Source organism: Passer domesticus, chromosome 9 (genome assembly GCF_036417665.1).
Source record: "Passer domesticus isolate bPasDom1 chromosome 9, bPasDom1.hap1, whole genome shotgun sequence".
Classification (NCBI taxonomy): domain Eukaryota; kingdom Metazoa; phylum Chordata; class Aves; order Passeriformes; family Passeridae; genus Passer; species Passer domesticus.
Window position 1 is genome coordinate 35,381,988 of NC_087482.1, and position 24,545 is coordinate 35,406,532.

Here is a 24,545-nt window from a genome sequence, read left to right on the forward strand (position 1 = left end):
AAACTTCATGCATCCCCCAGCTTTTCCTTAATGGTCAAAATATGTATTTTTAATGTACAGAACAAGTGAGATAATTAATCACCGTCATTTCCCCCAGACTTCTGTACAGATCAGGAAGAAGCTATCTGTAGAACTGAGTTATGATTTCATTTCCTTTGCTGGTCACCTTTAAGTTTTCTTTCACTGTTAATTTAGCTTTCTTAAGAGCAACACTTCATCAGTGATTACGCTGTTCATTAGATTTGTGAATTTTAAAGTGTTCATACCAGTGATCAGCACATCTGGCACAACACTCTGGCAGCCATCTCCTCTGCTCTTTCATCAGTAGGGCCTCAGCAACAGCATTGTTGAGAAAAAATACAGCTCATGCCATTAATGTGCTACTTGAGGTATTAATAACCTGATGGACAAATCCCACAGCCACTGCCCAGGCAGTGAAGGTCAGTGTCCATCTGCTCCACACCCACCATCACCTCATCCTGTGCACAGTCTGCACTTTCCAGGAGGGTCACCCACCATCACCTCACCCTGTGCACAGTCTGCACCTTCCTGGAGGATCACCCACCATCACCTCATCCTGTGCACAGTCTGCACCTTCCAGGAGGATCACTGCAGCCCTCCAACCTGGCTTCACCCACCTCACAAGCTCTGCAGAGCCACACTGCTTCCCCAGGCAGAGCTGCAGGAAGAGTGTGGTTACCTCACTCTTGCCACAAGACAATATTCACTTTTTCTTGTCAGAACACACCTTCTTTATCTCTGTGCTTTGACAGCACAGCCAGCTCCTGACTGAACTGTACTCAACAAAATCGTGCTGTTGACTTGTATGTGAGTCTGCTTTCTCTATTCTACAGCTGAGGAAACTGAAGCTAAAAGGTTAAAAAGAAAACAGGATTAAAACCCAGGGGTGAAATCCTTTCATTAACTTCAGAATTCGTCCCTGTGCTTTAGGTGCAAACTTGTCACTTCCCTCCCAGCTTTTAGCTCTGTTTAGGTGAGGTCATTGGAAGGATATTAATATTCTCCTTTGTATCACTGGAAAGACTATTAAAGGGTAATAATGGAACAGTGCTGCTTTGATTTCCCTCTGGGTTACAGAGGGAAAAGGATGGTACATGGATAGTAAAAGAGAGGGTAAGTGTGACACAAATATAATTTGCAGTGAGGCACTACTCTGAGATTTCGTCAGAGGCTGAGTTGTCACTATAAAACTTCCAGTGCAAAGTTCAAATCCTTTACAATGTCACCAGGAGCTGAAATCAGAGTTAACGCCTCACTCAGAATTTTGGGATACTTTTTTCTTCTACTGTGAAAAATGGATTCAGGTGCAAACCTTCATTGGACGTTACTTTATTTGAGACCTGGGGTATTAAATTTTCTCCAGTTCTCTCTGCTACTTTTTTTATATCAACTATTTAGTTAGTCTAATTTCACCTTTTCTTTTTTGCCTTTGTGCATGAACCTTACCAAGAGCCATATATAATGGTATGCAGGAGCTCCAGCATACGCTTTGCAAGGCAGTAGCGTGCTGCATGAGCAGTTTAAAACATAAATAAGCACACTGCTGTGAGCTCAGCTCTCCAGCTTTTATGAGACTATCAAACTATAAATAAATGCTGTCCTCAATTCTCAGTTACACTGCAGGCTCTTTGAACAGCCCCAGTGCAAAGGGACTCTATACCAGATGGAAGCAGCTCATCAGGAATTTCCCCCAACCACTGGGGGGGAAAAAAAGCTACTGTGTAATAAGAGACATTATTTTGTCTGTATTTTTTGTCTGGGACATAGTTTTTTTTTTGTCTTTTCCCGAGGAATCTCCTGTTTCCGTGTCATGGTGGGAGGGTGGGAGATGCAGGACCTGGCCCAGCAGAGGTCACAGCACCCAGCGTGGGGGGCACCTCCTGCATCCTCCTCTTCCCCCTCTGCTTTTTTTTTCCTTTTTCTTTGCCTTAATGAGGCTGCCCTGCCTTCAGCTGGCCTCCCTTCAGGTGCTGAAAGGATCAGAGTTCAATCACATCAAAGAACCAGTGCCTCTGCCCATGAATTATTTGTGCTTCCTTTGTTATCAGTAAGCTGAGAAGCAAATCTGTTAATTGTATGCATTATGACATTTGGCTGACAGCCACAGTGAGGCAGGAATCAGCACCCAGATGATAATAATGTTATAATCTCAGAGTTCAATTATGAAGGCTGTGCTGGCATTTAAAATCAAGATTTTAAACCGTGCAAAAGATCCCACAGTGCTCAAAAAGGGCAAATAATAATGCTAATCTTGACACAAGGAACAGGTATAATAAGATATATAAAGGAAGCTTCCAATGAATTATAGATGTTCCTGTATCTATAGGATAATAGGAATCATTCCCTTAATTCTGACAACTGGAAAGATGCCAGAAGAAATTATTATGTGATTGAATTATAAGGATTTAGAGGGTAACAAGGTGATAAAAGCAGTTATGGCACCTATTTATCAAGAACAAATTGTGTCAATCCAACCTAATTTTCTTCATTTTTTTCAGAGATAATAAGGGATAAATTAGATACTTTGTCTTAAGACTACTGATATGGTCAAATGCGACAAATTGTGAAAAAATCCACAGACCAAATCAAGATTATTTAGGTGCCCAGCTGGTTGGAAAAAGCCAATTGAAATGATAGTTATTGGTGGTCAGACTGGGAAACATCTCTAGTCTGTGGCTGGAGATCTGTGCTGAAAAGGTCACTCACAGTTTCAGGGAATACTTACTTTCTTGCTTTGATTCAGATATGATTTCTTGAATTAATTTTATCCATTCTGTCCAGATAAAATATACAGACTTGTGGCAGAACATTAAGAATCTCCAATTAGAACTGGAGAACAACCAATTCTTTCAGGAAATTTATGTTCCTATAGACATACAGGTAAGTGTCAGTAAAAGATGGTTCTCTGTAACAATTATACATTTAGTGCATAGATGCGTTTCAAGTGTCACTGTAGCTATCAGCAGCAGGGTACCTTTCTGGAAGTTTTCCATATGCAGTCAGTTCCCAGTTACTTAGAGAATTAGGATTTTCAGGCTTTCAAAGGCATCTAATTAAGTTAAAAGCCCAGCTCCTGCTCCAGCTTACTGTGCAATGCAGGAACTGAAGTGTCTGCATCACTTTTAAAGGTGAAACTTCAGCCTTAAATAGCTTAGGGAATTCGGAAAGATTTGCCAGGTGATGGGATCACCTTCTACTAAAATGTTCTTTCTATTGAAAGAACCCTCCTTGCTCAGCCCTCTTGTTCTCTCAGGATCAGCCCGGTAGCAGTGGGGAACAAAGCGACACAGACCTCCATATGCATCCAAAGGAGATTGCTTTATTGTAAAAATAGGCCCCTTTTTATACCTTTAATTTTGACCTGACAGAACTGAAACCAAACCAAGACCTAATAGAACTTAACAGAAAGAAGGCACCCATTGGCTGGCTCAGCTGCAGTGCTGCTGTCCACTCGTCCTACCAGCCAATCAGCTTCCTGCTCATATGCTGCCCGCGTGTTCCTTCAACCAATCAGCTTCCTGCTCCTACACTGTCCATGTGTTCCTTCAGCCAATCAACTTCCTGCTCATACGCTGTCCATGCGCCTACCATCCAATCAGTTGCCTGCTCATACGTTGTCCACGTGTTCCTTCAGCCAATCAGCTTCCTGCTCATACGCTGTCCGCGTGTTCCTTCAGCCAATCACAGTCTCCCTCCCAGCTGTCACTCAAATGGCTCTCAGCCCTCAGCGACTCTGGCCCATCCATCCTGCAGCTCTGCCTTTCCCATGGGGCCTTCTGGTGAGAGCAAGCCTTACAGCTCTAGCAGTTATAACGCCCTATCCTACATCTCCCCCCTCTCTTTTTATTAAGCAACTAAAACCTACTAGGAAAAACCTAAACAAGTCCAAAGACATTAATAACAGCGACAACAATAATAGCTATAAAAGCTTTCAAAAACTGTAGCATGCTTATAACACAGTAGTGATGGAATCCACTCCACACGATGGCCTGTGAAGACGCAGGCATAGCTTCTTCCCCGTGTTACTAAGTCCAGTGTCCTTTCCATTCTCCCGTCAGTAAATCCTTCACCATCACAGGAGGTTTTAGATGAGCCTTCATGTCAAAAAATACTGCCTTTCAGTTTGTCCCGTCTCATCACGATTTAAGAAATTAAGGACATATAAGGCTTTAGCTCCTGAGGGCACCTCAACTCCTCCCCTTTTTGCTTCTTAAATACAAAGGCAGTGCTTGTCATCTCTTCTGCGGGGCCCCTTGCAGCCAGGATGACAAACACAGTAAAATGTATAGAATAATTATAGCGATATGAATTTGCCTTGTGGGAGAGTGGGGAATGCTGGTTTTGTGAAAAACACCCCGTTGCTACAAGAAGTTACAAACTCCTGGCGCTGTGGGCCACCTGCAGCGAGCCCAGCATCACCAGTGCAGCTGCCAGGACCATCCCGACCCCCACTCACCCCAATTCCCACCCCGGGACCGGGCCTGCCCCGACCCCCACCCAAGTGTCCGGAACCCAGAACTGCGTGGCTAAATCTCTGTCAGAAATTGTTATAAGCATTATTTTGGCATGCTCTAACCATATCTGCTATGTCACAGGTGTGTGGGTGATGAACAGCGAGAAATGCTTTTCTACAATCTTCATCTGTGTTTGTAAAAGCAAGCTGCCACAATGGGATAACTCATCATTGTCTACCTGTTGGGAGAGCGTGGCATGTTTTACATCAGCCATGTTAATAGATTGCTGATGTAGGAGCTGCCTGACCTGGCCCAAGCTCCTGCTCTGTTCCTGGGGTATTCCACCTCCCATACTTTCTCTCACTGGTCGACTCACCCTCCCAGTGAGGTGTGCGCACTTTAAATTCCCAAGTTCCTTCCCAAACTTTTGAGTTCCTTCCCGAACTCTTCCGGCATCCTTTTCCTGGATCCACTTCCCAGGTCCTCTTCCTGGATCCTTCCCCCAGATCCTTCCCCAGAACCTTCCTGGCCAGTTCCATGACCTAGTGTGAGCTGCTACCAGAGCAGACCACACACCCTGCGCCGCCTTTATAGGTCCCTGTTCGGGCACCATTTGTAGCAGTGGGAACAAAGCGACATGGACCCCCGTATGCACGCAAAGGAGATCACTTTATTGTAAAAATTTCCCCCTTTTTACACCTTTAATTTTAACCTGACATAATGGAAAGCAAACTGAGACCTAAGAGAACTTAACAGAAAGAAGGTACCCATTGGCTGGCTCATGTCTGCTGTCCACATGTCCTGCCTTCTAATCAGCTTCCTGCTCCTACACTGTCCAAACATTCCTTCAGCCAATCACAGTCTCACTTCCAGCTGTCACTCAGCTGTCTCTCACTCCTCAATTGACTCCCGGCAGTCCAGCCTGCAGCTCTGCCTTTCCCGTGGGCTTTCTGGTGAGCATAATCCTTACAACTCTAATAATGGTAACCCCATATCCGACACAGGTACAGTTCAGGTGGTCAGAACTGATTTATTCCTGTCAGGGAAGGAGGAATTTTGAGGGTTTGAAACTACTAACAGTACAAATCCAATTATGTCATTGACCCATATGAGATAAAGTCTAACAGTCCTTCTGAGAGAGATTTTAATTATTTTTCTCTCTCCATCTCTCTGGCACCTTGTTTCTGTTACTGAGAAGCCTGAGTCAAAGTACTCTGAGGTCACACTACATCCAAGCACAGGCCAGATCTTGCTGGGATGTGCTGCTAGGCAGGCTCATGGGAGCTCTCTTAGCTTGTTACAGTCTGCAAGTGGTGCAAAGGGAGGCTCTCAGTGCAGAGACATGGTCTGCTGACCTATTAGCTGCTTCTGTAGATGTAGGCAGCTGTGGCAGTGTTGTCTTCCCCTGTGTGCATCCTTGCATCCCTGCTGCTCCAAGCATCCCACTCCAGCACAGCCTGCAGTCATCTCCAGTCAGACTGCAACAGACACAGCCTGCCCTTTCTGCAGAAGCTTCATTTTCCTTCTCATTGCATTGCTCTTAATTTAAAATAAAAATAAAATGGACCTCAACAAGGTTCTCTGAACTAGGAGAAACGTGGTACCTACCAGGGAGATTTTTTAAGCAGTTTGCAAATCTTCAAAAACTCTGTTTGGGAGCATGATTGACCATTGGAGACCTGAAAATGCTTTGATCAGTTTTCAAAGCTTTGGGTAGTTTATGATTCTGGGAAGATTTGACAGTTTGAGCTCTGTGTACTGCCAACTCAGAGGCCTAGATGTGGGATTGGATTAATATTGATCCTATCTCAGCAAATACCAGGCATATTTTTTTTTTCTTTAAACTGTTACAGATTCATGAAAAAAATCAAAGCAGCTGGAAATGAAAGACCCTATGGGCCATCTTTTCGAATGTGCCTTCACCTGACTTAATCTGGTTCAAAGCTCAGTGAAGTCAGTGAAAAGAATCCCACAATTTAAGTAGAAAATTGATGTGGCACTGTTAACAAACAAATGCCTATGGACAAACACCAGTCTGAGCCAATTATGTGCATTAATTGTATAAGAATAGAACCTAAAGATATACATACCAACCCCATTTCTTTAACAGTTCACATATGCAGATCATTTTTCTTGCATATAAAAACTAACTGAAATGGCAAAGTGCTTGTTCACAGAAGGAGGATGCATAAGTATTTTACAATGACATATGCCAGCAGAAGGAAAATGTATTTCTAAAATGCATTTCAGTAGCTCTTTAGGCAGCCTGACAAGGGCCCTAGGAGTTTCTCTTTTTGCATTTCTCTAAATACACTGGCTAGTATAGGAAAGACTCGCTTTCCAGAACAGTTATATCATATAATATAAACAGGACTGTATCACAATGAAAATAAACATAATTTAATAACTATGCAAACTAGGCCCTCTTTGCATTTTTACAAAAGATTAACTCTAATTGCTGATACTTACATAACTAAGGAGCATGCATCCCTCTGGTGAGCAAATGCTAGTATGTAAAACCTTTAATAATCTGTCATTCAGCAGTGAGATTGTAATAAAGTGCAAATTGCAAACCCTTATAACTCAGTGTCAGGATTCCATTAGTTACTGTTTGAATCCAAACTTTCCACTGAATTTCTCCAGTTCCAATTTCAATCACTACCAAGCAAGTGTGTGGGTATGTTCATATTCACAGAAGGGGAAAGTCAGAGCAACCCATGGCCACCAAAATGGCCCCTTCACTGACACACACATTGAATATCTCCTAAATCTGCAGTCCCCATGAACCCTCATATTGAAAATGTTCATCCCTTTGGCAGGGATCAGTCCCAGGCATGTAGAGATATCCTGAGGGAAGAGGCAAGAGTTTTTCTGAGCTTCCTATCTGGAAGCAAGACCAGATGTTTGCAGGTTTGTGGAGTATTCAAATCTCCCCACTGTGCACAGACCTCAGGCAGTGAAATTTCTGCATCCACTGGCTGATCCTGTTCCCACACTCCATATAACTACTAACAGACCCCACGTTTGATGTTGATCGACAGTTCCTGTCCTGACTTTGTAATGAATCTCTTACAATTCCTTTATGAACTAGACAGCAAGGAACTGTAAGGAACTGAGAGGCTCAGTTTTGGCACCAGCAGTGGCTCCTGCAGCCTCGTCCCCCTGTTGCTGCCTTGCAGCTGTCCCTGTGTTTATGCTCCTCTGCAGAACCTTTAAGGATTCCCCGAGACAAACATTCAGGTATCCCTGCCCACGAGTATCCCATGCACCCAGCAACCCAAAGCAAGCTTGGCCCCAGTGATTCCACACTGCCCGTCTGTCCCAGCAGCAAACACCCTTCCCTTTCCTGATCCAGGTGGGGATGGGGTTTAAATGTACCTTTTCAACGCTGGGAGCGGCCAGGGCCTGTGAGAGTGCATGGGAGGGAGGCAGAGCTCTCACCCACCACACGGAGCTCCTGGTAACAGCGAGGTGCCAGGGCTATAAATAGCCTTGCACTGGGCTCCTGGCTGGGATAGGGAGCTGCTCTAATGTCAGGCTCAGGGGCACATTGGGACGCAGCCACCGGTGCCGTTCTCCTCACCCCTGTCCATGTGCTGCCTGCCAGGCACAGTGCTAGGGAGCATCAGACTCTGCCTTGGGGTGGTGCAGCTGCACTTGGTGTTGGTGACCACTTCAGGAATCATGTCCCCCACTGACCTTGCACAGAACCAGGCATAATCTCTGGATGGCAGCTGTTCCTGGGTGGCTGGAGCAGTTCCAGCACAGGAGCACCCACCCACCTCAGAGGTGTGGGTACCCAACCACAGCAGATGCTGTTGCTTGCTGAAAATATCCAAGTCATTCCCAAAATCAAGGCCACTGTCTCCATAGCTGACAGAAATTTTCCCAAACTGATCCTCCTGCCCTTCTGTGAGATTACCAAGGGCTGAAGCTGTACATGAAAGAAGGATTGCTGACCAAATTGAGTTTTATCTGTGTATTTTATGGCTATCTTCTTGTTTGTGCTGGTGTAGATCAGAAACAGACCAACTAAATTGGTCCAGAATAGTGGGGCTGCACTGATGTACATTTCATACTCTGAAAATTAAAGAGGAACAGAGAGGGCCATAATATACTATTTTTATTTCCATATCTTTAAGCAAAGATGGAAAAAATATTAAGCAGAATTTAGGGTTATAAAATTGATTAATGTTGAGCCAATACTTTTAGTTGAGAAAGACATTAAGGGGTTTTCAGAATGTTCTTTTTTAAACAGCACTAATTTATTTGTTCACCACGCTAATTGGTTGATTGATTGTAATAACTTCTGAGAAAATTGAAAATGAAATGTGGATTCCTTATCTAGATTTTTATTCTGATGATTTTATTACACAGTTTCTCTAAAAGCCGTAGAGGAAGTTTGCAGAAACGTTCAACAACTAATAGCAGTTTGTTGGGTTTAGAGGGAAAATTAAAGTACATTATTTTAAAAGCATATTTTGTAGCATTTGTGAACAAAACTAGGAAAAATTACCAGTGAATTAAAGTTTATTCATGTCAGAGAATTCAAAAGACCAGATTACAAAGATATATATTGTCTAAACTCCCAGATTGTTCTTATTAAAAGTTCAGATTTATCTTAGAAATAAAAATACCCAGTCTGATACCACAGCTCTCACAGAAGCCAAGATAGAACACTGTGCTGATGAAATGTCACAGCTGTGATAAAAATGGACTGTATCCTGTAAATTGCCCTGTTCTCCTCTAACTTGGAAAAAATTTATAGCATGGTGCTGGTTAACAATGGAGCATTTATGTAGTTAATTTTATTTATATTAAACCAGTCCACTACCTAAATAATAATCATGTTTCTTTATGGATGCATTTCTTCTGATAATTTCTATAATGAGCCTGTTTCACAAAAACACTAACACTTTTAAGGAAAATGTCTCCTTATTGCTCATGAAATGATGAATATTTCTCTTGCACTTCACTGAATTAACTGGGACACCCCGTCACGCAGTGGGGCAACCCCTGGGCAGCTCTCAGCAGCACTTCATGATGTCACAAATTGAGTGTGTGCCCCCCATATTTTGCTGGAATTAAAAGCTTTTTCTGCTGTAAGCCAAGTCTGTTTTCACCTTCTTCATGTAATTAAGTAATAATCTTTTCATTCTGATATCATTATCTGTTGTCATGGTGATTTTTATTATAAAAATGAATGGCTGAGATGTGGGCGAAGACAACTTTTTCCTGAACTTTGTTAAGCTAATACCAAGGGAAGAGTATCTGTGATAATTCAATAAGTGTGTGATCTTTTAGCACAGTGTATTTTAAAACAACGAAAAGGACTAGGCATCAGAGACAGAAAAGGCACATTTAATGCAAATTTATCTGTGTTAAGGAAATGTGTGTTGAATTTAATGTCTTAGAACAGTGTCTGCATAACACCAGTCATACAGTACATGCTGGTGCTGCATGAGCAAAGACATTCTTTTCTAAATTTCAACTCTTAGTGATTCATTTATTGGAAAAATAGTTCTTTTTTAGGAGAAAGTCTGACCCGTTTCCAAGTGTGTCTTTATCTCAGTCCAGATTTTGAGAACAGCTAGACAGCGTTCACACTTCACCTGAAAGCAGGACACCTGTTCTGGTGGGTGAGTGCACACAAAGTGTCCATGGGTGAAGCTTTGCTCTGGTTTGCCATGAGCAGGACAAGAGTCACAGTCAGTTCTATCTGAACTTCAGAGGAGACCTACATCAGCTCAGTTAAACTCTGGCAGGCATCAGGACATGGTTTTTCTTTTCTGCCATTGAAACATCACAACTGAGGTTCTGAGCTGAACTCATCTCTGTCACTCTTGCCATGGTTTGGAGCAGAACCTCGTTCTCCACTGGAGAATACACAGTTGTGTCACTAAATGGTGCCACATCATCATGGCTTGGGAGAGCAGACCTGCATGCTTGGTGACTCTGTGCCCACGGGTGGCTCCCCAGCATGGACACCGCTCTTCTCATCTCCCATCTCAGCAGTTCCTTGGGGCTCCTCAGCCTCTTTTCCTGGAGAGTGAGGCAGCCTCTGGGTTGGCAACTGGTACCTACCTCATGTTTGCTTCACTTCCCACCTGAGTGGTTCTGGCGTGTTCGTTCCTCCATGCAGCATCAGCTGAGTGTGGAGGTGCCTCCAGGCTCAGCCAACGCATCGATGGCACCTTCCATGGCTCAGCTGCTCCCTGCTCCCAGCACGTCCTGCGTGGGCAGCTTTGGCATCTCCTGCGTGGGCAGAGAGCCCGAGTGCCTTCAGCCCTCAGGGTGGGTCTGGACCACCTTCCAATGGTTGCTCTACAAAGCATTTGTTGTCAGAACCAGTAATGATGTTTTGGTTATCATATCTGTATAAACAGTTTGGGTACGTAGGGACAAAAAAACCCCCAGAAATACAGAGATTTCAAGTTTGATTGTATTGTCTATTATCTTATGACAGTCCAGACACAATACTGATTTGGGTTTTTTCCTTGGGGTTAGTGTTGACCTTTAGAGAAGGCCAAGGGCAATCTGGAGTTTGTCTGTGACCACAGGTCCGGGAGGCAGCACCCTGCAGCCCCTCTGAATTGAAATCTCTTTCTGGCTCTGTCAGCTGATTCCCAGGTTGCCTGACAGATAATGTGGCATGCCAGCAACCCGCTGCTTTTCCATTTAAATTAATGATAAAGTTGTGGTTAAATTAACACTCCAGCAGAGGTAATAAGGACCAACTCAGCAGCTGCCATGATGTATGCAAATTGCAGTTTCACACATTAGGAGCTAGATGTTGCTTAATTTGTAGGTCTTTCTGTCTTTTAAATGAAAGACCCTCCATCAAGTTCAGGCAATCTTAAAACAAAAGGCAAAAGAAACTCCCCAAAGTCAGCCACTCACAAGTGCTTCTAGCTGCACCTACAGATTTTCTTCTGGGGTTTCCCTCCTGAGCCCCAATAAACAGTTATTATGGAGTTACACTGCACTGCTGGGTGCTTTTAGGCAAAATATCTGCGGATTTCCAAAGAACAGAAAGTCTGATTAAGGAGGTACTGTTGTCCCTTTGGTATAAACAGAAACCTCATTTAATTTGCAGTGGTGCCACAATCCTGAGGCTCAGTATCCATCAGGGCTTTTTCCTCTGGAAATGACACTGTAACAGAGCAAAAGAAGAGCTGTGATAGCTGCCAGCTAATCAGACAGCAAGAGCAAGCTGATAGGAGAGTCCTTTTTCTCCTTTTAGTAGAGATGGGAATGGAGATGCAAAGAAGCATGTAACTGGATGGGGTTTTAGGAAAGGTTGGTCCTTACATTAGTTTTAATACTCCTTAATCTCTCTAAGAAAATTATGTAACTCTGTTAGAGTGAAAAGATTTCCAAATTGATACCAAAAGTGCATCCTCAGAACAGCAGAACTTGGGGTTATTATGGCCACAGAAAATAGGAATAACTAATGTCCATCAAGGTGTGCTCTGTGAGAAGGAGCAAAATATTAAAGCGTTCTGAATCAAATTTTAGCTGGCTCAGAAATGTGCAGTTGCTGTATATATGGCTAAAAATATTGTTGAAGCTCACATGAACTTTTCCAGGTTTTATTCAGAAAGGCAGAAATTTAATTCTATAACAAATCCTATCCACATGATTTAGGGATTTGCCTATCTTTTTTGTCCTTCTGACTTATGTGGTCAGTTCTCAAAAGCTGTTGCTACAGTTCTTTGAATACCTTTGGAGGAGATTGTCCTTCCTCTTCTCTTGTCACCAATCCCTCCATTCTCTTCCTGATCCTGGATGTCATCTTAGCCCTCACCTCAGCTAGAGATATCTTAGTGACTCCTAGCATCCCATTAATGAAGAAATAACAGGAACTTGCCCTGTCTAGTCATTATTTGGCAGCAATTATTTGGCTACAAACTCTCACAGGAAAATGCAAGATAAAAAGCTGCAATGAATTTGTGGACAATAAACACTCAGACTATTACCAAAGCACGGGTGTCTGAGAGTGGTTCCCAGTTCCCAGAAGTGAGTGCTTAGCCAGGCTGGTTTCCAGCTCCCTGCTGCAGTCAGAGCTCTCCATTGCTCTTACTTCTCAAGGAAAGGGAATCTGAGCAGTCAGGTGGGATGAGAGCTGCAGCCTGCCCTGAGCTGAGCTCTCGGAGACAGGGATTGAGGGAAAATCCCCAGGTGCCTCCATTCTGCTCTTCAGATGCAGTCTTGCCAAACTTGTGTGGTTTACTGCTCAGAACACCAAAGAAGACTGCAATTCTCTCTGCTCTGACTCTGTCACTCAATATAAGCTCCTGCCACCCTCTTTGGTCTTTGTTTCTCATTGCTGAGCCAGGATAATGATGATTTCCTAGCAGTCTGAGAGATTAATTAGCATTTACTAAGCTGCAGGGCCCACTTTGCAATAGTGCAAATACATGTTTGTGTATTCCAGTGAATTCTGCATTTGCTGCAGCCCCCCAACCTGGGACACAATGGAACCACAAAAAAATTTTTTTTTTAAATTAGAAAAAAAACCTTGTTCTTTTGACAAGCAGAGGCAATAACTCCGAGAGACACAGAATACTCCCATGATGGGCTTGAGGCATTTGTCCCTAACGTGGTATCAAGATGATGTTGGTTCATTCATGTCCAGTCCTGAGTGCTGGGCTGGAGGAGGTTCCTCTCTCCCATTCCCATGCTGTCCCAAAGGTGACTGGGATTTGTAATGTAGTGCTGAAGCTCCAACACAGCTTCACCAGTCCATGGTGAAACTGTACCAGAGACCCACAGACAGCCTGGAGTGTGTGTCCAACCCTGGGTGTCAAGGTGACTGGGACACAGATGGTCCCAGCAGGAGCGTGAAGGAAGGACCACCAGCAGGGCCTTACCCTCAGACCCAGTAAATGGTGCACATCCTGACAGGCTGGGCACCAGATACCCTCCTTCACCCCGTGACTTGAGTCACAGCCTGCAGCTTTGTGAGTTCACCTCTGCGGGTTCTCATGAATTAGGAGGCAAAAACTTGAAAAGATCTGCAATATCACCATGCTTTTAATTGCCCACCTACATTTGCCCATAAGCATGCAGCTGATTTTGCTCAAACCCTGCAGCTGACCATAGTGGTTTATCCTAGAGCAGCATAGAAAATAAACAGGAATTAAGATCCTTCAAAAAAAGTAAAATTTCTTCTATTTCTGTTCAGAAAAAAAGGATGAAGAAATGTAGCATCTTCCAAGCTACATCCCATGTGGCAATCTTCCAAACCTCTTTCCATATGTTCCTAAGTGTTGAAAGCCCAAATGTTCCCTATCTTGCTGCCAAATTCTCTGCATCAATCCAAATGGCTCTTACAATACAGTTGGATATTGTCTAGTGAAAAAGATCCCCTCAAATAGATTGATAATTAAAAATATATTTGATCATCAGAGAGATATGACTGGCCAAGGGGTGCTGTGCTGAATGGATCATTGATGCTCACATATTTCAAAGCAGAACGATATCTTTCTGATCTTAATGGAGTTGCCCCAGAAATCCTTAATTGTTACAGAACATATTGCTGAAGAGATTTGAAACTGGGCACAGTGGAGGAGGCAGATGAGCCACAGCAGAGCTCTGCACTGCCGGGAGCAGCCTGGGGAACGTGTCTGGCTGGCTGCAGAGGGAGGCTTTGGGCTCCAACACACATCACTGGATTGGTCTCAGCCCTGTCTCATTTCAGACAGCCCCACAAAACTAAAGGGAAGGAATTTATCCTTGTTTTAAACCACAGCATAGCTGCTGCTGTAATCCCACCCCTGCAAGTGCTGGGGTATTTAGGCAGAGGTCTTGGGGTGTGACTGAGGCTACGTGTGTTGGTCAGTGCTTCTTGTACACATTTCATAGCATGGGAGGGAAAGAGGGACTCTCCAGCTTAGGAGCTGGATGTTGCAGCTTCCCATTTGCTGTCCTCTTCCTCAAACCTCCCAAGGTCTAGGAATGGTGAAGCTTTGTGTAGGTATCTCCATCCAGGAGCTCTCCTTACACTTGTGTCTGAAAGTGTAGCACCTCCAGACCTCATTTTCCATTTAAAAACTTACTGTAATTCCAGAGAAGGTTCAGTAATGTACCTGGAAAAGTCAACAAGTGAAAACAAACACATGCTGGTGTCAGAGCATAGTAGTATGGGCTGGAAGGTTCCCTGCAAGAGTTTAGGAGTCCCCTCCAATGGGTCTCCAACAGGAATATGAACTGACGTTTTGAGTCCACAGCAGCTGCAGATGCCACTCCACAGCACAAACCAACCACAGATAGCTGTGCTACCTGAGAGTCAGACTGTAGCCAAGATACAATGGATAACTTGTGTTGTAGGAAACAGGATGAGGTTTGGGGAGCAAAATCTCAGATACTGTAACAGATTTTGATGTTATAGACACATGCTACTAATTTTAGAATAAGATCAGATGACAGGTGTTGATGGCCTTGGGGATTGAAGACACATCTCTAAAGCATGCAAAGCTCTGGTGACCATCCCTTCATGTCCTGAGGTTGTCCAAGAAGCATTGCCACCCTACACAGGAGATACTTTGGAATGCTTTGTCCCATTTTTCACTGCAATGCTTCTCATTTGACTTCTCCTTTCCGTGTACTCCTGGGTCAATTACCACATGCATTAATTCAGCCTAGGAGAAAAGCCAGTGAGTGCATTTTTCTGTGCTAGAAGATATAAAGTAATTGTAGCAGACACTGTGAAAATTAAATAACTGAGAGGGAACAATTATGAACCAGATGCAAACAGTGATGAGTCTGGTACTTAGTACAGAATAGGTCACCTGTGATTTCATGGTGTTAGGGCACAACACTGAGCACAACTGGGCCTTAGCTCTGATGGTCACCTGGTGCTACCAGAGTAAAAGAACCCTCCCAGGAGCTAGCAGTGTATTTGGGGTAAGGTTTCTGCAAGACATTAAGGTCCTGCCTAACACCTATGCTAGGATGGCAGAGTATCTGCTACAGTTCTTTTGTTGTTCCACAGCACAATGCTTTTTTTTTTTTCTGCAATGTGTATTTCACACTAGGGATATTTTTTATTTTCTCTGGTACTGTTCCTGCTTTGCATCAGTGTGAGCAGAAGCAGGATCAGGCCTCCAGTTAAATAACTAATGCAGCTGTTTTGCTGAACCAGCTTCCTGGCTGGGAAATGAATCCAGTCAGCTGTGAATCACAAACCCCAGTAATGGAGATTTCAAAGACTTCATACATTAATTTTTTTTCTTAATATTTGAAGAGTTACTTTTCTTACAAAATCTGTTAGGCAGATGTTAGGAAGTAGTTACTGTACATGAATCAGAAAGAGAATGCACATCTTATATTGAACATGAGTGGACTGAGTAAAGAAACTGATGATAGATGAAAAAAAGCTAAAATACATCTGAGTGAATTATGCCTGAATTTGCCCCAGGATTACAAGGAAGAAGGAGCACAGGGCAAGCTCCCCTCATGAGCCGTGTGTTCATTGTCTTTCCAACACAAGCAGCCACTGCTTTTTTTATCAACAGCAGAACCATTGAGAGAAATTGGCCCTGGCTGGGCAGGGAGAGTTGCCATCAACACCTAACATCTAATTGCTTTCCAGGCAATTCCATCAGTGTCCAGTGTGCTGGACAGAGCTCAAACATCACAGAACTGAAATACCCTCAAATGTCCCAAATAATCCTTAGGTCATGGAGAACATAAGTATGGCTGATAGGACTGATCATACCAGTTAAACTCTTGTCTCCATGTACATTTATTGTAATTTTTATGTATAAATACAAACAATCTTCAAATTATGGTGTCAGGAGTAATAACACCAGAACAATAGGATAGAAAGCAAAACTGTAGGGAAATGTTGCCCTGAATAATGCAATTGTCCAGAGCAATTGGCTGTGGTTTTGTCCAGGCCACAATATCCCATATATTTACAAACCTGGGCAGTCTTCAGTGGCTGAAAAAGTTGCAGCTTCCACTGTACACAGTGCTCTGATGGATAGATTTTGAGATGAGGTGGGAGTTAGTAATGGTATAATTGGGTAACAAAATCAGGAGCATTAAGAATGGATTCTGCCCTCAGTTTGCCTCCAGTATTGAGCCCTGCTTTTCTCTGCACTGGTTTCTCCTATGTAAAATACAGAAATCATTCTTCCTTTCTGAAGTACTTTAAAACCTCAGGTTCAGAGTACTACATTAGAGTTAAATGAAATATCTCCACAACTGATAATAAAAATATTGTATTTTTCCATCACTAGCAATTAATGCCCTTCGAGGTGGGGTTTCTGTAATTACCTTTATGTACCAATGTGGCTGGTGCAACTGAGGCTGTAATCAAGGAAATGATTCACCTGTACTGTGAAAGCTGCCTTAAGATGCTTTTTAGGGACATAAAACAGACCTTCAGATTGTGCTTATTGTCACACATAAAGTCAATTTCATTCAAAATACAAATTTCACATCAGTAACTACAGCCTTCTAAATTCCATCCCAGAGTCTATAACCTATAAACACCATAAACAGAAATGTTACAAAGGAAGCCTTTAAAATTACAAACCAGACAGAATGTTTAATATTTCAAGTCCAATTTACAATATAAAACCTCATTTTGAGAAATGCTGTGAAAGCATCGGGGTTGGGTGCATTTTAGAGCAGCATTTGTCACAAAAAAGAGCTTGAACATTTGGGTTGCCAAGGCAGAAACAAGCACCACAGACTCTCTTTACCCTTATGGGGATTCATCAAGGTTGTGCAGTGCAGCTGTTGTCTTAGTAAAAGAAAGTATCAGCCCCTGGCTGAAGGAAACAGAAACATAATTATGTTATGATGAGCTGGAAAACGTGCAAAGAAAAATTGGAATGCAAAGCGTGATAAATGATGCTTTGTCAATTGCAAAGCAGCAAGAAAAGCAGGCAGCACAATAACAGCCCTTCTCCAGTCAATGCTTCCAGTTCAGCTACCAAAATAAAGCACCACTCTAAGCGTGGCAGGGCAGTGCTAGCTTTTGGCTGTAGCATTTAGCCCTGGAGCAATAATGCTGGGTTTGTAGAGTGGATTATGCAGTCAAACTTAGGAATAAAAATGAAAAAAAATGGTAGGATACTCCTTAGAATTAAGACCATAATACCTGCTAGAGAAAATTCATAGTGTTATCTTATTCTGATTTTTATACATATTAAAATTCCAAGGTTTCGACCTTCTCATTCAGGTTCCTTTTGATTACTTTTTCTGCCCCCAAAACCCTTTTTCTGCCAAAGTGACCAACATTTTATGAACATTACCTTGGCCATATGCAAGGAAATGCCATTCTGTAAAAACATTCTTTAAGCTGTCTGTGCTCACATTGACAAGGGCAGGATTTCCCTTCAGTAAAACACTGAAGTTCATTCTAGAGATAAGTACAAATCCAGAGGGAAAATTGGACTAATTATATGGCAGTACAGGAAACTTTTATTTAGACCTTGCAAAGACAAAAAGGGACAAATGCCTAAAGAAAACCTCTAGATAAAGGGTAGAATGAATGAAAACAACCCAAACCAACCCAGCTGAGGGTTTTTTGGTAGGGCTGCAATGCCCACCTGCAGCCCTTGTCCCGCAGAGCTGAGGCTGTGCCCTCTAGTGCTGGCCACAGAACTGAGCTGAGGCACCACAGCTGAGCCTGTGCCCTTCCAGAGCTCTGTAAAAACCTCTTCATTCCCAGGGCAGAGCTATTCTCAGGCAAAAAGGCTGCTAGAATAACTCCATCCACCTCCCTCCTATGGAAAAAGGCTCTAGGGCAGAATTTCCACTCTCATTTTGAATTTCCTGCCTTTGGAAGATGCCTTCCTTTTAATACTAAAAATGTCTCTGAATCTGGTATTAATAGTCTTGTGGGGCTTTTAATAAAAAAAAACCCCAAACAAAAAACCAAATGAACTACCCAAAAAAAATTTGTATTGCTTCTGTAATGAAAAACAACCAGTTCTTAAATTAGCATCTATGTAGGGTAGGTAATCTTCTATTCATCAGTTTAAAGGCTGAAACTGATATTCAGTTACTGTATTTTAAGTGTGTGTTTTTTGCCCTGTCAAATAAGGAACACAGTCAAGATACTAATCACTCCACTCATGCAGCTACTGTTTGCAAGTCACAGATTTGTGATTTTTCATGACAGCATGATTTTCAAATTTTTATTACCTACAAAAAAAGACTTTTACCAATAATTATTTTTATTTATATGATAAAATTGCTTCATTATTTGACTGTAGTTTACATCTAGGGGAATTAACCACTTGTAGCTTAATCTAATAATTTTATTCCTACTGATTGGGGAAGGTGAGATTACTGAGGGGCAACACATCAGTGGAAGCCTGCAAACAATTTCTGTGATACTCTTGTATTCCTTGTGCTTACCCTTCAACCTTTCTCCATTTCACACCAATTTGTGAGGTGGTCCATGAGACTGTAGAATTTTGCAGAACAATCTTGAGCTACTTATAATTCCTCCTGACATTGTTAAGATTAACCTGATCAATACAATATTTTCCTCTAGTATTTTCTTCCTCAATCTGGTTTGCCTGACACCAAGCTTCTTTTTTGGCTGCAAGACATTAAAAGAGATATTTTACAGGCAAGTGAGAACAGTTCATCCCAGCCCTCACTCCTGCCTCATCCCCATACATGTCTTATCCAGGAAAACCAAAGGCAGATTGCAGAAATAAGTAAAGGTGAATGACTGGACTCCATCTAAGGATTAATAATAATATCTTTAAAAACAGCCAAAGAGAAGGGCAAATCCAATTTAATTACTCTAAACTGATAGCTTTAGTGGCATTGGCTTCTTTGATTTTCACTTGATTTCAATTCTTCCTCTTCATGCTTCATTTCCCATGATTTCCCACATGTTCTATTGCTTGCGCTGTCTGTTGTTCTCTCCAGCTGCTCCCTGACTACTGTAACTTCCAGCATTTTTTTGGTTTTGCAGCAGATTCTTCCATAACCACATACTGCTAATATATTTTATTATTCTGTCCTCCTCCTCTGATTTTTTTTTCCTCCTTCTTGTCAGCAAAAGTTCATTTTGTGGTCCTGGTGTGCAGAATCCCAAATGGTTTAGCAGGCACAACATATGAAATATGCCTCTCAAACAAAACCACTGCTTTAAAATTTAGGAACATGGTGCTGTCACCAAAAGCAGAAGGATCTCATACAGACTATTTACCTTTGCATGCCAACAGGACAGTATCCACTAAAAATTCATTTTGGGAACAAAAGCCTAACTGCAAAGAAAGTCCTTGTTCCTTATTCTCTTACCCTACTATCAGAGCTACACACCAGCCTGCTGTGCTCTCTCCTCTCCTCTCCTCTCCTCTCCTCTCCTCTCCTCTCCTCTCCTCTCCTCTCCTCTCCTCTCCTCTCCTCTCCTCTCCTCTCCTCTCCTCTCCTCTCCTCTCCTCTCCTCTCCTCTCCTCTCCTCTCCTCTCCTCTCCTCTCCTCTCCTCTCCTCTCCTCTCCTCTCCTCTCCTCTCCTCTCCTCTCCTCTCCTCTCCTCTCCTCTTGCTGTGATATCAAGTTGCATGACATGTATTTACTCTGTCATTCCAGCAACTGATGTTTTCCCTAAAATTTGTTTTGTCTGAAAGTGTACCCCTTTTCTCTATATTCCTGTGCATCCCTTGGGGTCAATGGAGACACTTAATTAAGCAGGCTTCAGCCTTTAACAAACCAAACATCCTTTCCTACAAGGATTGAGTAATTGCTGAGTTAATGTAAAGATCCACCAAGTGTGAATTTATTTTTTATTAGAAGTTGATTTTGCCTAAGCTCTATTTCTGAAGTGTATTTCACTCTACCAAGACAAGAGAAGATGTTACAATCTCATAAATACTTCATGCTCAGGCGTCCCTTTGCTTTCTCACAGGGAGGCAGTATGCAGCAATTGCTGTGCTGAAGCCTGGTGCACAGTCTGGGTATCAGGTACATGAATTCCCCAGACACAATCCAGTTTTCTCCAGTGGCTTTTCATTCACAGCTTAAACTCTGCAAAATGATAAGACAACAAATCATCAGTTCCTCATTCATTTCATGTTGTTAACTTTGAGATGGGGAAGTGTGTATCACCCATGGGAAGAAATGTCATCAAATTCCTGGGGCCTTAGGAAAGCTGGTGAGAAGGGAAGGAGCTGCTGGTTGATTCTTCATTCCAGGGCTGTGGTGAGGACCTGGGCCTGCAGAGAGGGCAGGCTGCACCACAGTTATGCTGTCTCCAATTTTAGCTACACTGAGGTTAACAGGGTATCAAGGGAATCATATATCTGCACTGACCAGGGCAGGCTCTCAGAGTCAGGATCTCGCCCTTGTGTCCCAACAAAGGTTGTTTTCCTTGGGATGCTATTTTTATCCAGAAGTTTAAAAAGATATTTTCTCCTCAACTCCCTCCACCCCTCGGTGGCCCTGGGAACTCTGATATTCCCAGCGCCACAGCAGGAGAGGAGCCTGTTCCTGGCATCAGATTTCATGGATGGCTGTAGGGAAGCAGTAAAGTGTTCCTGGCAGATAAACCCTGAGCAGGGGAAGAGGCTTCTTTCCTTCTTTCTTTTCTTCTTAATCCAGTTATTATCTGATCTGTATCATTTAAATAATTATATATGTCCTTGCTTCTACCAGCTCTGGAGCTGGCTTGTGATAGCTCTTTAATTCCACCCATTCATACTTAGATAGTAACTGGCCTAGCAAATGGTACAGCTCCAGGTACAGCTCCCAGGGCTCTGCTTAAGAGCCATCTGACCTAATTCTCACTCATTATAAACAACCGTAAATGTTGGTTTTGTTCATTTTTTTCTCCCAAACAACAGCAGTTACAGGAACATGTAATTTTGTTTTTGCCATTTATAACTAACACCCCCCCTAGGCATTTATTATAAACGACACTGAAAGATGAGTAAAATTAAATCTGGTTTTGATTTCCTTTTTATTTTTATTTGCTTCATCTCTGAGGCTTTGCATTTATTGTTATTAGTGTTAGCATGTATTTATTTCCTTTCCTGAGCCTTTGTTCAGAGATTTACACTTGATGAGCATGTTGCTTCACTTCAAAAATAAGGTTAATAGCTGCCTCTTCTTAGAAAGGCTTGAGACCTCTAAGCATATGTAGGCATGTAAAAATGAAAGGAGCTGATGAAATGTAAAAGGCATGAATCTGTGCTCAATCAATGGTAACCACTTAGCAGTATTAAATGACAAAATTCTGTATTGGGATAGCTCCCCTTAAAGCTGGGAGCTATTTTGGCTTCAGGGAACCTTGCTGTGACAATTTTTATAAGCAAGTATCATATACCACCAAATAGATCTCACATTACGGAGTAGCAGCACATGTATTGCATATAGTCTATAGTGACATAATGATTTATGTGAGTATAAATCATATGCTGTGTTTATAAATGGCCTTTACCCTGAACGAGGCTGCAAAGCTTGGGCGCTTCTCTGAACTAGTATCGGAGCGATTCCCCCGGAATGGCTTCACAGCCTGAAGAGGTGCACGTCAAACGCCAACAGCGAACTTTGGTGTTGGGATCCTAAGGAGCTGTTCGGACCGGGATGCCCAGGAGGCAGCACAGCTCCACGATGTGCTCTGTGACATTCTGCGCGATCAGCCCCCCCGCCCCGGGCTGTCTCCGCTGTCCCCCCGCCCGCAGCAGCGGAGCGGCCGCTCCTGTGCCCAGATCCCGCTGCCGGGGGCTGCGGGAGCGCTGCGGCCGCACCAGCCCCGCGGGGCGGCGGCGGAGCCGGTGCGGAGCCCCCGCGGGAGGGCACCGGGGACGGGGGGGCCGTGCCTCCGCCCTCCCCGCGGCCAGGCGGCCCGGGGGCACCGCGGGGCTCCCCCGCTGCCCGCCCAGCCCGGCCCGGCCCCGCCGAGGGTGCGGCAGCACCGCCCGCCCCTCCATCCATTCTTTCATCCATCCACGCATCCGTGCATCCATGCAGCCTCCATCCATCCATCCACACACCCACCCACCGCCCTTCCGCCGCCGTCTCCCTCTCTCCGGGAGCAGCCCGTGCGCACCGTGCGGTGGAGCCACCGCGCTTCGGCTCCGCGGGCGGACGCGGGGCCGCCGCGCCCGGCGGCGGCAGGAGGATGCGTGAGCGGGGCTGGCGACCTGGCATCGCGTCGGTGCTTGGATCCTCCCTCCTCCCTCTCCTCCTCCTCCTCCTCCTCCCCTCCCTCTCGCTCCCCGCCTGGCAGCGCGGGGCTGGGGAAGTTGCGCTTACACGAGAGATGGCTTCGCAGCGGGGATCGCTCTGAGGAAAGGTCTCCCCCTCCCTCGCCTCCCCCCGTCGCCGCGGCCTCCGAACTGTAAGTGGCAGGAAGGAAGTAAAGTTGCAAACAACCTGCCGCGGCAGGAACTTTGTGAGCTGCTCCAGCTGCATGTGTTCAAGGTGCCTTTGATGTACGTGCAGCAGCTTCTGGAAAGTGGACTGCAGCTTTCCCACCCGCCAGCCCTCCCTCTCCCCAACCCTTCCCAGCCTCCCCTCCCACCACCGCCACTTCAGCCCGCACACGCAATTTGTTTGAGAAGAAAAAAAAAAAAAAGTGATGAACGACAAGTGGTGAATTACCCAAGCGACTTTCCTCAAAGAGCGAGCGAGCCGGGGAGAGGAGCCGGGGCGAGCCCCGCGCAGCGCCGGGAGGGACCCGGCGGGGCTGCCGGGCTGTGAACGCGGCTCCGCAGCGAGCGAGATGCAAAAAGCCTCCTCTGCTTGCGTTTGACTTGCGATGCCGGCTCCTCACTAGAATGCAAACCCTTGCACAGGATGAAAACAGGTTTGTGGCAAATTCTCTTGGAAATGTTTCGCTCCCCGCCGCCGCCACCTTCCTGTCTGAGATGTCAGAGAAGATCTTAATGATGACACGGTGGCAGATACCTCTGCTGTGTACCCACCACTGTTCTTTGGAGATGTTCCGCCAGAGATAAATCTTTTATGCAGCTGTCTCTTCATATCAGTAGCGATTGCTGCATAATTTGCTCTTGATTGCAGTTAAAATATTCTCTTTAGCATCCGCTTCACAAAATGATGCAAAATAAACTCAGATGGAAGAAGTGTGGAATAGAAAGCTACAAATGAACTACTGATGGTGGATTGCTCTTCCCTTCTTCTTGCTCCCTCTCCCCCCAGTGCTCTGCCTCTAAATGTGAGCCATTTCTAAACAAAAACATTTGCTACATTTCTGTTTAAAGCAGTGATTTTGGGGGCTCTTTGGCTGTTGTTTTGGGAGCAGCCTCCCATCAGTGGTACTTGCCTTACTGATTGACTTTCTTGTGTGTCTGTGGCTGCCAAGCCCATCAGCTTTTATCTTGTTTTCACCTGTTTTAAAGTATATCTTGTTTCTTCTAACACCTTGCAGGTCATTCTTCCAGAATGCCAGAGGAAAGTTCGCCAAAGCGGAGTCCTCAAAATATCCCATACAAGGATCTGCCCCATATCATCAATGCTGATGGGCAGTACCTCTTCTGCAGGTATTGGAAACCAGAAGCATCTCCCAGGTGAGCACTTTCAAGCAAATGTCCTTTCTACTATCACTGAATACGACTCTGTTAATGCAATTATTATTTATAGCTTGACTGGCGTTACAGGGCTGGGTACATGGAGCTTTATAAAGCCCCTAAGAGAGCTTTCTCTCAACTGAGAAAGTCCCTACTGTAAAAATTGCATTCTCCAAACCTTAACTTGTTCAAGTCAGCCTTGCAGATATAAAACATGGAGCTACTGTCATTCCATGCACAGCTGGCTTGGTTGGCAGTTCAATATTCTACCAAGTGGCTCTGGCAGGTGGCTGATGCCTATCAGCAGTAAACAGCTATCCCCAAACTAATAGCACTAGCAGTCAGGGAGGACACGGACACAGGCTTTGCAATGTTCACTCGTTCTGATTTTCTCAGTGTCAACAAACTTAACATCAGCATCTGAGCTCAGTTTCAATAGTAATAGCAGGGCAACAGGCAGAATGTTTGCCTGCATTGCTTTTTAACTGGTTTTCAATTATTTATACTTAGTAAATGATTCAGGGAGCTCTCTCACTGGCAATTGCAATTTCAAAACTGA

The 24,545-nt window shown here is 44.0% G+C and overlaps 1 protein-coding gene and 1 long non-coding RNA gene across 5 annotated transcripts in view; one reads left to right on the forward strand and one right to left on the reverse strand.

Moving 5' to 3' along the window:
* Positions 1-3,719: 3,719 nt before the first annotated feature.
* MGLL (monoglyceride lipase) overlaps positions 3,720-24,545 on the forward strand; it is an 80,845-nt gene continuing 60,019 nt past the window's right edge. Inside the window, exons 1-2 of one of the 4 annotated variants that reach the window (XM_064432711.1) lie at positions 3,720-3,800; positions 23,848-23,986. In XM_064432711.1, coding sequence (XP_064288781.1) covers positions 3,788-3,800; positions 23,848-23,986 — 152 coding nt within the window. In that variant the 5' untranslated portion in view covers positions 3,720-3,787. The other 3 variants (XM_064432713.1, XM_064432712.1, XM_064432714.1) reach the window with 3 other exon arrangements.
* Positions 20,229-22,642, reverse strand: LOC135308013 (uncharacterized). The gene is made up of 2 exons (XR_010368578.1): positions 22,507-22,642; positions 20,229-20,483 (listed from the first exon to the last, which is right to left on the reverse strand). It is a non-coding gene; the product is annotated as an uncharacterized LOC135308013 (long non-coding RNA).